Source organism: Silurus aristotelis (genome assembly GCF_946808225.1).
Source record: "Silurus aristotelis genome assembly, chromosome: 22".
Taxonomy (NCBI): Eukaryota; Metazoa; Chordata; class Actinopteri; order Siluriformes; family Siluridae; genus Silurus; species Silurus aristotelis.
In genome coordinates, this window is record NC_139595.1 from 4511454 (window position 1) to 4526078 (window position 14625).

The 14625-nt window shown below is 37.4% G+C and overlaps 1 protein-coding gene across 10 annotated transcripts in view; it reads right to left on the reverse strand.

Annotated features, from left to right (window-relative positions):
* Window positions 1-1522: 1522 nt before the first annotated feature.
* pip5k1cb (phosphatidylinositol-4-phosphate 5-kinase, type I, gamma b) overlaps window positions 1523-14625 on the reverse strand; it is a 40387-nt gene continuing 27284 nt past the window's right edge. The window contains exons 9-19 of one of the 10 annotated variants that reach the window (XR_014531004.1): window positions 13953-14036; window positions 12221-12269; window positions 11219-11303; window positions 10315-10476; window positions 9746-9878; window positions 9323-9358; window positions 9043-9198; window positions 7169-7478; window positions 6624-6658; window positions 3932-4015; window positions 1523-3355 (exon numbers count right to left, since the gene is read on the reverse strand). Coding sequence is in view for 7 of the 10 variants with exons in the window: in XM_083526282.1 (XP_083382408.1) it covers window positions 3353-3355; window positions 3932-4018; window positions 4406-4480; window positions 7169-7478; window positions 9043-9198; window positions 9323-9358; window positions 9746-9878; window positions 10315-10476; window positions 11219-11303; window positions 12221-12269; window positions 13953-14036 (1180 nt within the window). In the remaining 3 variants the exon portion in view is untranslated. Of the gene's footprint in view, window positions 3356-3931; window positions 4019-4405; window positions 4481-6623; window positions 6659-7168; window positions 7479-9042; window positions 9199-9322; window positions 9359-9745; window positions 9879-10314; window positions 10477-11218; window positions 11304-12220; window positions 12270-13952; window positions 14037-14625 lie in introns of all 10 variants that reach the window. The other 9 variants (XR_014531005.1, XM_083526282.1, XR_014531003.1 and 6 more) reach the window with 9 other exon arrangements.

Here is a 14625-nt window from a genome sequence, read left to right on the forward strand (position 1 = left end):
ATTTCTCACTTTTTACATCCTGCTGCTCTGTGACATCCATCCATCCATCCATCCATCCATCCATCCATCCATCACTATGTCCATCATTCTATCCCTCCACCAGTCCATCCATTTATCACTTCATCCATCCATCCATCCATCCATCCATGGGTCCATTGGTCCAGGAAGGTTCATGGAGACACTGTTAAGGGTTTAAATAATTAGAAAACCTTTGGCTTATGAGAGTATTGTTTATGTATTCGTTTGTTTATGAAATGGTATAATTACTCAGAAATGCTCCCAGATGCACTTAATGCTTAAAACAGTCAGAAAACCCACAGGATCAACACAATCTAGTATTATTATGTGTATAATATATTATTACTATTAGCATGATAGTAATAATTTATTATACACATAATAATACTAGATTGTGTTGATTCTGTGGGTTTTTTGACAGAAGGGGAGGAGTCCCGGTGCTTTTTGTATAATAAATTATTACTATTAGCACGATAGTAATAATTTATTATACACATAATAATACTAGATTGTGTTCATGTTCTTTTGGATTAGACTGATGGAAACTCCTTTATTAAAGCCTCAGTAGACATGCACTGGTTCACAACATATTGTGTTTTACTCAGCATAGCGTGTATGTTTCGTAGACCTTACTAAACATTTATAATAAATAAGGGCTAATTAAACAGGCTTGTGGGTGCATATACCCCAGAAGTTGACATAATTTTTTTTATATATTATTAATATTTATTATTTACGTGTAGTTCACCAGTATGATTGAGGTCAAAGTATACAAAAAGTAGTATAATGTAAATTCAGGATATCTGAGATATAATAATTTAAGATTAAGCAATAATGATGTGCTACAAAAAACCATTGTGGAGCTGTTACTTGCTATGCCGCCTTTGGCCACCAGAGGGAAACAGAAGACGGCTGTGAAATAATCAATGCGCCACACTTTGGAGTATTTTGAAACTAGATCTATACTCTAACCTTTTCTCTGTGCTAGGTTGACCTCAGATTGTCAACTAATTGGCCTTTCGAGGCATTAAAAAAAAAAAAAAAACCTCCCTTCTGCCTTACTATTGGGTGTCCAATTCCATCTATAGCTGAGATTTCTTTTCAAAAAATGTTTTTACTACAAAGGCTGCTTGTCCAGAAGGTTCCTCACTCTCCTCCTCTGGTATTGCTGTGAAAGATCTCAGATTTATATTTTTCTTTGTCATGATTATGAGACATTTCCATTTCTCTTTAATGTTCATTAGAAAAACAGAGAGATGTGCCAGGGGCTGAGTGGGTGCCTTCACAAAAAAAAACAACACATGGCTGAAATACACACTGAATGAAATGGTTTATCAAAGGGTCCCAAGTACACACACACACACACACACACACACACACACACACACACACACACACACACACATTCACACACTCATTTACAGTTAAGCATAGCCAATCTACACACCACTAGGCCTTTTTAAAGGTAAGAGTAAAGAGAAAAACCAAGAAGCACTCATTCATACAACTTTTTAAGTATAATTTTATTCTTTTTTTACACTATTAATCATTCACAGATCTGTACAAACACACAGGGCATCAACGCCTTCAGAGATGGACACAGATAAATATCTCAACAGAGCTTCTTCGAGCTGAATACATGCAACACCTTTGAGGAAAAGATTGTTGGACATAAATGCTAATAAAGCACATCTTCCTCAACAAATAAAATACACATCCACACACCCATACACACAGATTACTAAGGACCTTTTTTGTCATACTACATACAATCAGTAGAGCTTTACACCAGACATCTGAACAGCCTCAGACAAACCCGGTTTGGAATACAGGACATATAGACATCCCGTCCTAGTGTTTTTTTTTTGTTCTACATGCAATCAAAAATAAAAGCCCTATCTATTAAAACATACTACACTAAACTGATCGTAACATATGTACATTATAGCTACAGCACGAGCTGTGAGTTTTTTATATATATATTTGGAAAAATAGCACGCTGATTGATTAACGACCACGTCGGGATGTTATTTGTCAATCCATCAAAATAATCCAAACTACGCAATCACAAAAACCGTAGCTGTGGTGATATGGATTATACTGCTACACCAAATTTAGTAATGAGATAGAATCAATAAAATAAAAAAAATTAAAACATATAAAGAGGATGTCGATTTATTTTTCATCAAATAATGTTAAAAACGGTTATAAATACGAAATTATTTTGCGCGTAAAATAAAGCTTTCGGAGAAAATAAGAGTGAAATATACAGTAACCGTTTTATATAGACAGAGTTTTATAGCTGTAGAATGGAATTTTAATACGTTTGCAAATTATTTTGACCACAGTTTTGAGTATTGAGTTGAGACTTCAACACACGTGGACACGCACACGCAAGCGCCGCACGCACACGCACACACAGTTGCATGGTAGTAAAACCATGAATATCTGAGATTATCTCTTGTAGCAGATTAAAAAAAAAAAATTGGAATGATTTATTTAACTATACTGAAGCATTGTTTTCATAATACCCTAACCCAAGTCTATCACAGAATCACATTTAAAAACAGCTAAGACGTAAAATGACATCTAGAGACCCTAAATTATATAAAAGAAAAAAATCTAAACAAAACACGACACTTTTATTATATTCACTCCTATATTCGTGAAGTGAACTGTCTACAGTAGTGGTGGATGTTGGGAACACTGACGTTTGTTGGGACACAGTACTTCGCACCACTAAACAAAACTTTGAGCCCTGAAAAGGTTCTTACAGCCGCGGCCGTGTCTCGGTTAACAGTTTCTGAGCCGCGGCCACTGATATGTTGTAAAAGACGTGAAAGAGCAGCGTCTGTTCCTGAATCCGGGGAACTCCAACAGCACAGCATCACGGAGAGGAAAGCTGAAGTCCAGTTCTTACCAGTGAATCACAGATTACTTACAGAATGAAATAATTATGTATGGGGGAGGAGTTATTTTTTTTTTACATAAAGCATGTAAAATGTAATAGGATTGTCTACAGACGAAAATCAATGCAACGAGATGGAAGAGTGCTTATTGATTTGGATTATCCTGGAACAGAGAGTCATCTATGCATCTGCATGTCACAGGAAATCTTTCATCAGTTCTCACGTTTGCGTAGTCTGAAAAAGAGACGGGACAGAGCATCGACTGGTTGAAGATATTCTTGTCTTTTTAGTTCTGGATAGTTCCATATTGTTTTTCCCCCATGATGCTTGGTGAAGCAGGGTCCCTTCTGCAGGGCTCATGGGCGTAACTGACAAAAGGACAGAGCAGCTCTGAAGTCAACCACATATATCACACTGCATTCGGTTTACTGAAAAGAAGAGAAAGAGAGAAAACGAGTCAGTGGCTTAAAGCATTTGATGGCATCTTAACTACCTTATACATAAGACCCCACCTTATACCTTAATACACACACACACACACACACACACACACATGAAATATGACATACGAGTATTCTTTGAACACAAAACCAGACAAGCCCATGATACACTGTAGTGTCATTTTTAACCTTGCGTACTGTCATGCTGATAGCAGGCTGGCTGCTGCTCGTGCTAATGAAACACTGAGAGGATGATGTGTGAAAGCAACCAGTGCAAAAAGTTGATCATTTTCCTGCAACAGCATGTTCCACTGTGGCTCCACCTCTTATACTACACTGTTAGTGAAAGTAATTCTTTTTCATGTTTCTAATATTAACATAAAAGCAGCTTAAAAAATGTCTGTTGGGTGCATTCGAAGGATTACATGAATGAATGGATTAAATAACTGAAAAAAAAGTATGAACACAGAAAATAAGAAAATAAGAAAAGTGTCTTTCTGTGGAAATCTGGAGTTAGAGTCGTGTTGGCTTTTTGGGTAATTTTATTTGAAATCCCACACTTACTGCCTCACTCTCTCCATCAGATATTGGCTGCGACTCGGAGGGATGGTGGAGAGGGGAATAAACCCAGCTCCTGTCCTCTGGAGGCTGCTGTTCATCCACCAACACAACAGCAGGGGGCGTCACAGAGGCACGCACACACAGACAGATGGTCACGCAGCACGGACAGCATGAAAGAAAAGACAGATAAAGAGACAAGAGTGTGACAGATAGAGACAGAAAAAGCATGAGGTGATATACAGCAACATTCATTCTGTAAGCTTTGTATCGCTACAATCGAATCTAGGATTCTTTGTTTGCTAAGGTTTTGCTATGAATTCGGTGGGTGTGGGAACGAAGGAGAAACATGATCACGTAAAGCAGAAGGTTTATTGTGTTTTGTAAACACACATCTAGAGTGATGGGTGTGGGGATGAAGGAGGCTACGGCTCGGTTGCTGGAGCTATGGTTAATCTCACTGGCTTTTACTTCACTTACAAAGTCGTCGTAGCTCGAGTTGAGCTTGCGTCGATGAGAAACAGGGGAATACACCCAGTATCTCCCCTCGGCATACTGGTCCCACATGCATACAATGGCAGTGTTTGAGGTTTACAGCAAAAACAGAGGACAGGGGAAAGCAGGGCGTGGGTTGTTTTACAGAAAAATAGAGGAACAGAAAACAGTAAATATTAGGCGTGGGAGAAAAAGAGAGAGAAAGCGAGAAAGAAAGAGATAATGAAGTTCAAAGATGTCAGTTAAAGCTTTTAGATTTTAATAAAAGCCCAGGAACAAAAATTAAAACACAAAAAATGCACAAAGATTAAAGGATGGGGTTTCGCTAGCAGGATTAATGGATAATAATAAACAAAAGAATGAAATGAATAGTGAAAAATTAAGCTGATGAAAGGAAGCGGTTCGCTGTTTTGAGATAAACATATATCAATATTTATAGTTCGCTCGTTAGATTTTTGCTAACAAGACATGAAGGATGTGTCCAAAATAAGTCAAACTCAGCATTAATCTCTATTATAACTTATATACATTCGATCCCTCATCAGCCTCTCTTTATTGTTCTTTCTTAAATTAAAAAGGCAAGAAAATGTAGATTGTCACAAACCAGAAAGTGAAGACTTTCCCAAGGAGGAAAACTTACTCACGGTTACTAACCACTGCTACTGGAGACTCCTTGCACAGACATTAAATAAATATCTCCTTACAGCAAAAATCAGCATAATCAACATGACATGTTTTTGTATGTTAAACACTATGTAAAAAATATATCATGTTAAATCAGATTTCAACTCCTGTGATAGAAACTTCATGGAATATTGAGTGCTTTGTTATACAGATATACAGTATTTACACATACATTTTATATAGTTTAGCAAAACCAACACAATACATCGTGAGTACATCGTGACACAGCAAATGCTCACATGGCATCAGTATGAAAAAGGAAGAGCTTTAACACAAGCTACACCTCTCAGAGATTTAAAAGTTGTCTCAAAGGCCTCATATTTTATCTGAGAGCTCATATAGTAAAACATAAAAATTGAGGCATTAAATTGCTAACAAGAAAATCCCCCAAAAATTAAACCCCCATAACAAATCAGAATTTTACCACAGAAACACTAGCATATGTCTGTGGAGAGCATTTTGCTGTTGTTTTCCAGGCGAGCAACAACAAGAAAACAGAAGGCGCTAGTTAATAATAAGGAGATCCTCCATTTTATTATCCATCACAGACTACAGGAGCACTTTGTTAGTCTGTTTTGCTCACTAGATAAAAGTGAAACAATCCCAGAAGCAAATCCTTTCACCTACATCAGTCAAGCTTTTCCACTACCTGAACTTTATCTTTAATAATGGTGTTGCTGCTGCTTAATCTAAAAAAAAACTTTTTTCAGGGTCAAAAAAGAAGAAAAACTTTTGATGGTGAAACCTTTGGGGAGAAATCAGGGTCTTCTAATAGTGTTGGAGTAGGTCTCTCAGTGCTGGAGTAGGTCTCTCAGATAAAACTATGAAACCAGTTTTGTGTCAGTTTTTTCAGCAAACCTCTTTCTCGCACACTCACACACACACACACACACACACACACACACACACACACACACACACACACACACACACACACACACACACACACACACACAGCCTTACCCTGATTTATTAAAAGTGTAAAGTGTCAACATATTAAAAGGGCTTAATTAATGTTTACATCTTTCTTACATTTGTAGAATGTAAGAAAAAGATAGAATGTCCATTGTGTCAGTGTTTTATTTATATAAATTTAGCTAATCTTATCCTTCATCAATATAGGCTTTCCATTTTTTTGTGTTCTTCAAAAATGGCATACAACCAATGGGCAGGTATTATATTTGTGAAAGCCTGTTTCTACTATTTGCAGGACATTTTTTAATTTCATTAGGTTTTTTTTCAAGCATAATAATATTATGTTTTAGTATCTTATCATAATTTGAATATTTTTATTTTAGTAATTTTCTAAACATTTCAGCTTTACTCTTTTGTTGAGAACATTGTACATATTTTTATATATATATATTTATTTACCTATTTGGCACCTACTATTAAACAATTTATTTTGTCAATCCCTTAAAACCATTTCAATAAAAAATTTAATTTTTATAAGAATTTTAATAAATCAGGGCCTGTTTCAGTATTTTGAGTAATAACGCATGCTGACACACAGTTTTACCTTTATAGTTCCACTACATCATCCAAGCTGCTTCTCTGTGGAACATGTAACTTGGTTACTTTTCTCTCTTTATATAAAAAGGCACATTTCCACAGAAGTTTTAGGTCCATCACTTTCAAGCACAAGCATTGTTACAAAACAGCTTTACAGAATTTAGATATAAAATATCAATTAAAAAGTATACACACCCCATCCTATTTTTACATGCACAAGTCAAACCGAAAGCTTTGTGGATATGATCTTTGTGGCTACAAGCTTTATTAATGGACCTAAATAAACCTACGGTAATTGCTTTGATTCGGCCAATCAGTGATGTCCAGGGAAGCTCATCCTAATGATAACTAATTCATAATAAAAGTTTAAAGCTGAAACTAAAAAGTAACTATAGCCCTGGTTCCTCTAGTAGATATGTGCCTTGTAATAGAGGCATACAGGATTCATTTGATGAGGTTCCTATAGGTCACATTTTTATTAAGGGAAACACAAGCCATCACACCCTGGCAAATGCCATTTGACACATGACACATTTACAAAGTAGGACTTACAAAATAAATATCGGTGACTGGCACAACCTCTTCATCCACAGATGCCTGGCTGGGGGACTCAGACTGCTGTCTGCCGAGCTTGGAGCTCAGAGACAGAGTATCCGGAGTTCCTGACTCAGGGGGTGCTGATGCTCCTGCCTTGGTGCCTGTTTCCAGGGTGACATCCTCGAGAGAGACGGTTGCTGGTGGTGATGCAGGTGGAGGAAGATCTACTGTCTGTGGATGGTCCACTATCTCTGAGATAATGTCATCCAGAATTTCAGTCTCTCTGATTTCGGACAGGCAAAGGACATCAGCTTCCCCATGCACACTAGGACACATAGACACACACCACACAACTTCAGCACGACTGACCTTAGCTGTTATAAAGTCAACCATGTTATTTCTATTACATTTACAAGGGTTTAACCTGAAGACTATGTTATTAGAAACTTTGACAGCAGCAATTTGCCCGTCCTGAACTCACTGTACATTTTACAGTAAAGAATAAACTACATGTAAGGTTAAGCTTGGCTCGTATTTGTTTTTGTCTTACACAGTCTCAATTAAAAGGAAATGGGTAATGAGATAAAGGCAGGAGAAGTTAATAAAGTTAGTGTGTATTTCTCCCAGTGCAGTGTATTAACAGCAGGAGAAGTGACGGCAGACAGATGGCTGATTGTGCTTTTAGCAGCAGTGCACACTAAACCCCTCAGGACCATATGCCTGTGTCTCACCTCCCCTCTACTGAAACCAATCCTCTAACTCCAACTCTCAACGTAACAACAGGTCATGTCTGAATGTGGTTAATATTACAAGAAATGAATATAGGTCCGAATAAAGAAAAAAAATAGGATAATATCTTAGAGTTTAAATAAAGTTTGTTTAAAAAATGCCTATGATTTAATTGGTTAACAACATAAAAAACTATATTTTAGAATATTTCAATCATACACTTTCTGGGATTTCTATAGTGCCACAAAATCATGCCAATCATGCTTTTCATGCTGTTTAGACCATTAAAAAGCTGTGCACTAAATTAACCAGCTAACTTACCTGTCATTGGCGATTAACTAAATCATTTAATTGCGGGTTTCAATCCACAACATTGCAAATGTATGCTGGTGTTAAAGTGATGGGCAATCTAGCTAGCTATTCTAGCCCAGTTCACGTAAAATGTAGTGGTGGATTTGAATACTAAGCAATAACTTAATCGCTCAAATACCGAACTCCCATCAATGCTATGCTGTGAAGAATGCAAGGATATTACTCAGGTTTGAGTCTGGATATCCGGAAATTATTTCACGATTAAATCGAAACAAAGCAGATCGCAAAATTGTGCTCTGTGAAAATATGTAGCACCAGGTTTCAGGAGAAACGTTGGTTCATTTCACTGTGTAATGCGTCAGCTATATATGGTTGAAATGAAAATAAAAGCTTCTTGCCTTGACTTGACTTGAAACACATGATGACTAGGTGAAATTAACAGCTTTACCCAGTATATTTCTTGATAATTAGCTGTAACTATGTCGTAACCAAAGCCAAAACTTACAGTACTTTACCTATATAAAAGATTTTTGCTTAAACCACACAGTAAACACATCACATATCTGCATTATTATCACTGTACCTTAATGGATAAACCTATTGCTAAGCACGTATGCTGTGTAAATGTACTGTGTACATTCTCCCTGGCAATATCGAGAAAATAATAGCAGGGTGTTCAACAAATCAGTATTTGAGTAGATGGAGGAGAGAGAGAGAGCTTAATGCTAGAACTGGAACTCAAGCAAAAATCTGTGAATTCCAGACACATTTGGAATTAAAGTCGAATGCTAAACAAGACAAGGCTTTAAAGCAAGAAGCAGTGATTGCTGTAATGACTTTGTCCTTACCTGCTCTCTATAGAAGCTGCTGTATAGGAGATCACAGCCTCCTTCTCAAACCCAAACTCTACTTTCTCTTCTTTCTCCTCCTCATCTTTAATCTCTCTCTTAAACTCCACCTGCACTGTAATAGTCTGCTGGTCCTCCTCATGGACATCAACCATCCTGAGCACAAGGAAAAACACACACAAAGACACACACGCTTGAAAGAACCAAAACAGAACTTACACAAATATACATATAGATGTTAAAAAATCCCTCAGTGTTCAGCTCTGGTTTTTAAACGCACCTTCCATTGCTCTCTTTTAGAGTCATAGTTTGCCTTCTAAGGATTCAGGTGGTTGACAAAAAGAAAAAAAGAGACACATTATATTTGAATTGTTTTTGAATGGTTTAAGTGTGAAACATGCTTAAATCTAGGCACAACAATGAAACACTAAAGACACCCTGTGTGCTGTTCCCACTAGCAACCAGAACCAGTAACCCAGTTATTTGGCCTCATTTATCATTTTGAAAGTAGAATAGTGTGTAATTACTTGTGTACGTTAAAACAAACTAAAATCTTCCAACTGAAGTTTCAAAAACAGACAGACGGTCCTGTCCTCAATTTATACAATGGTGTTCATTATAACAGAATTACTTTTATATAAAAAAATTATTTATTTATTTTGGGAGGTTTTGTGTAAGAAAGTAGAGTGGATGGAGTGTGTACCTGTAACGTGGGTGTTCTGCTGTGTCAGAGGGAGATCTCTCTGGGATTGATATGGACGTGTTGGATGACAACGTTGTAGCCACCGAGGCTGTGGTGGCCTCCTCAAATGATGGAGGAGTACATGGATGCAGACCTGAGGGAAAAAGAGAAAAAAAAGGATAGATTTAATATATATATATATTTATAGAAATATATAGAAATACAGGTAGTTATGAAGATGTGTTCTGATGACCATTGTAACGAAAATATCGTAAGACGAGACAGGGCCTAGCCTACCCAGGAGTCATAAATGGTGATCAGTATGGGGTAGTATGCTGTAATATGTTGATAATTTAACAAATGATCAGTGCAATTTACAGTACAGTACTGTATAAACTATACAGTATATATGTATGTGGCAGCGTGCACGTACCGAGTGGCGGTTCGTGAGTGGAGGGCGGAGCATACACTACTATGTTTGCCTGCCGCCCGATATATTTATACTTATATATTATATATATAATTTATTTATACTTAAATATTCTTAACATTTTGTCATATCGCTATCTGAAGACTGTTACGCAACCTACCATCATTCTCAAGAACAGGAAAGCTGCGTGCCCCTCTCAGGTCATAGATGTTGTGGTCTCTTTCTGAGGGGAGTTGACTGGCTGACCAGGCTGCCCCAGGCCCACTATGTTTGGGCACTGTCAATGCACTGCGACTCTTCTTAGAGGGAGAGGACTTCAGTGCTGGATTGAATAAAAGATGAAACATCTTAGAATTTTTTTTGTAGTGCAGAGAAAAGGATAAAATAAACACTTTTAGCACTTTGTCCAGTGGACCAAATGGGTTGGTGAAGCAGCAAATACAGAAAAAACCCCCACCAAAAACAAATGAATCAGTGGAGAGGGGACTCGACCACACGAGCCACTGTCCTGTGTGTGGCAGAAGTCTGCCCTGTTTCCATTTGAGGTCACGTGTGCTAACAAATTAAATGAGAGAAGGCCGTGTAATTATGAGAGTTTCCATAGATGTTCTATTTTTAACAGAACTGTGGTTGTGTCCTATAAGAACACTGAATGGATGGAAGTCTGTATCAGTTATTGCTCACACAGCCTTTGCGTGTTGAGGCTAATGAGAAACAAAAAGTGCACACAATTGTTGTTGGTTTTGAGAGGTGAAATTTGAACTTCCTTATCTAATAGCAAACTACAAACATAAGCATTATTACTAAGCATTTAAAACTCGGTTAATAGACCAATTATTCAAAATATGTTATTAATGCAATGTTAATCTTAAGTAAAAAATTTCTGTCAAATTTGAATGTTTTATATTTCATTATTTCTATGTATAATTTTTTACATGTAATGCTGACAATTCGTGAATACTTGCATACATTGCATACAAGAGCTGGACCTTAACTGTATTTTATTTGTAGTATTAATATTTAGTAGTAGTAATAATAAGAGTTGCAGTGTGTGTGGTTCTTACAGGAGCTCTTCTTGAATACTGTAGAACTCATGAACTTGTAGAACCGGTCAGCATAAAAGTTTGGCCTGTGCACTGATACTGTGTCCTACAGACACAAGGAAAAAAAGACATAATGGGAAAGACAGACAAGAGAGGTAAATGACAGTTAGACAGAAGAACAGAGAGGAAAATGTGGTCAATGAATAGAAAAACTCATTCAGGCCAGAAAGTGATTCTATCTGCAGACTTTTGGAGAAAACCAGGCCCAACAGATCTGGATCCAAGATGTGCTTAGGACCATCTTCAGTATCCCAAAGCTATGCATAGACCTACTCTTGTTCTTATTAACGGATACATGAGATTACCCGGCAGGGCTCCATGCCATCCAGATGGTGTCTGGTTTTAATAATTTAGCTTCATAGCTAGTAGACAAACAGGGACAGGCTACAATACATCATCTTTCATGTACTGTATACAGAAGTGTCTTTAAATACAACAGTATTCAACACTGAAGTGTCTACTGTCTGGAAAACTGGTGTTCTGGCTAACAATGCATTTATTATTCTGCATTAACTTATATTATAAATTTAGTAATTATATAGGTATACAGTCAAACCATTAATAGTTTTGTATCCCTTAAACAAACCACGTTTAACATTAAAAATCTTAAAAAAAAATGTAGCATTCTACACAAAACATGTAAAGGGTTTTCTCAGACAAACAATTATAATTTTCAAACTATTGTGAATTGTAATAAATAAGTACTGCTTGTTTGGAAGAATAGACAGATTTGTACATTTTAATTAGATTTTAAGCTTCGCACAAAAACATATTCAAAATTTTCTTATAACTGTGAAAGCAATCTCATGTAAAAGTATCCACAATATTACACATTATTAAACAGAGGATCTGCCTTTTCTCCATCACATACAAAGACTTGCTTGATCTGCATTAGATGGCAGACAGCAATAAGCCAGTGCAGATGCTCAGAGCTGTAAATGGGTTCATTTTTGTCAGACTTACTCCATCATGGACCAGTGCTTTCCATGTGTGCTCCAGCTTCTTAATGAGCCTGCAAAGATAAACACACACGTTTTACTGAAATGCTGCTTACCAGCCAGATCCAGCAATGCAAAGTCATAGGATTATATTTTTTCCCCTTCACTTTCAAAGTGATTATGTAAGACTGCATTTTATACGAGATGACACGAAACCACACAGGACTGCTTATGGATGTCAAGATATATTATATTTTATAAACCTTCTTCTTCTTTAGGCTGCTCCCATTAGGGGACGCCATAGCAGATCATCCGTCTCCATACCCCCTGTCGTCTACATCTGCCTCTTTCAAACCAACTACCTGCATGTCTTCCCTCACCACATCCATAAACCTCCTCCTTGGACTTCCTCTTTTTCTCCTTCCTGGCGGCTCCATCCTCAGCATTCTCCTACCGATATACCCCATGTCCCTCCTCTGCACATGTCCAAACCATCTCACTCCTGCTATCACTCTTCTTCACCCACTCCACCCTGCCTGCACTCTTTTTCTTTACTTCTCTAACACACTCTCCATTACTTTGCACTGTTGACTCCAGGTACCTGAAATCCTCCACCTTCTCCACCTCTTCTCCCTGCAACCGCACCACTCCACTGCCCTCCCTCTCATTCACACACATGCACTCTGTTTAACTCCTACTGACTTTAATTCCCCTTCTCTCCATCACGTACCTCCACCTCTTCAGGCTCTTCTCAAGCTGCTCCCTACTCTCACCACAAATTACAATATCATCCGCAAAACATCATAGTCCATGGAGACTCCTGTCTGACCTCTGTCAACCTGTCCATTAGCACTGCAAACAGGAAAGTTCTCAGAGCCGATCCTTGATGCAGTTCAACCTCCACCTTGAACCAGTCTGTCTTTCCTACTGCACACTTCACTGCTGTCACATTGTCCTCAGACATGTCCTGCACCACCCTCACATACTTCTCTGACACACCTGACTTCCTCATACAATACCACAACTCCTCTCTTGGCAACCTGTCGTACGCTTTCTTTAAATCACAAACTCACAATGCAACTCCTTCTGACCTTCTCTATACTTCTTCATCAAAATTCTCAAAGCAAACAATGCGTCTGTGGTGCTCTTCCTCAGCATAAAACCACACTGTTGCTCACAGATGGTCACCTCTTCTCTCAGCCTGGCTTTCACTAATCTTTCCCATAACTTCATGGTGTGACTAATCAACTTTATTCCCCTGTAGTTACTGGAGGTCTGCACATCTCCCTTATACTTAAAAACCGGTACCAGATTATATAATATAAACCCCGGAAAAAAAAATATATGTTTAAAATTCTAAAGACTGGGATAGTGTAAGCATTATATATTTGACTTAAATATGACAAAATATATAAAGTAATTATACAGAAAAGGTCAATATGAATGCTATTTTAATGTATTTTGTTTGGTAGGTGAATTTTACAAAGCTAAAACAATGATGGCAATGCATGCAAATTCTGTAATTCTGTAATATCCGATACGGCTTATATCTTGACCTGTTGACCTTGATGGTTGAACGTTAATGGAGCCTATTAAATCATTTCTGAAATTCACTTGAAATAAATTCATGGCTAAATGCTGTAACGTAACATGATCTCACTGTGGCTTATGGGATACTTTTTAAACACCAACATAGAATCATTTCACATTATTTTTGATTCACAGGAAATGTCTGGGAGAGAGTGGATATGGCATGCCTGTAAGACTGCAGAATGTCTATAATGCCAATAAAGAGCAGCAGCCTCTCGCCTTTCCCACTCACTGCTGGGATTCCCCCCATCCTGCGAAAAGAGAGAAAAATGGAAACAGATGGCTTGTCTGTTACACATTGCCATTATATCCTTCATATGACATCGTCTATGCTGCTACCTTATTCCCAAGCTCCTCTTTATTATATCAACTTTGACTTAAACCCATTAGTGAGCAAACCGAACCCTTAATGGCCTTTAACATATTTTCCACTACAGCACTCATATTGACTAAAATGTCTATTTTCTGACCTAGAGCACAAATTACACCACAACCTTCAGGATGGACCACTGGGTTTTTCTTTTCTTTTCTTTTTATCGAATGGTGACTGTAAAAAATATCCTTCCTGCATAGTTGCACACAATTTTGTACTGTTTTTTTTCCTTTCTTTTTTTATGGAAATATTTCTGCAATATTAACTAGCTATAGTTAGTGGGTTGTTAGAAACTTATACTCAACCATTGTACAAAACTGAAGTTACAGTACTATTAGCACTCTTCTAGAGAATATGAAAAAAATAATTGTAGGCAAATGCAATAGTTCCAATTCTTATTTTTCATGTAAGTATCCATTGACCGAGTGCAAAATTATCTCAAGGGCATTTACAAACAATAGCATTTT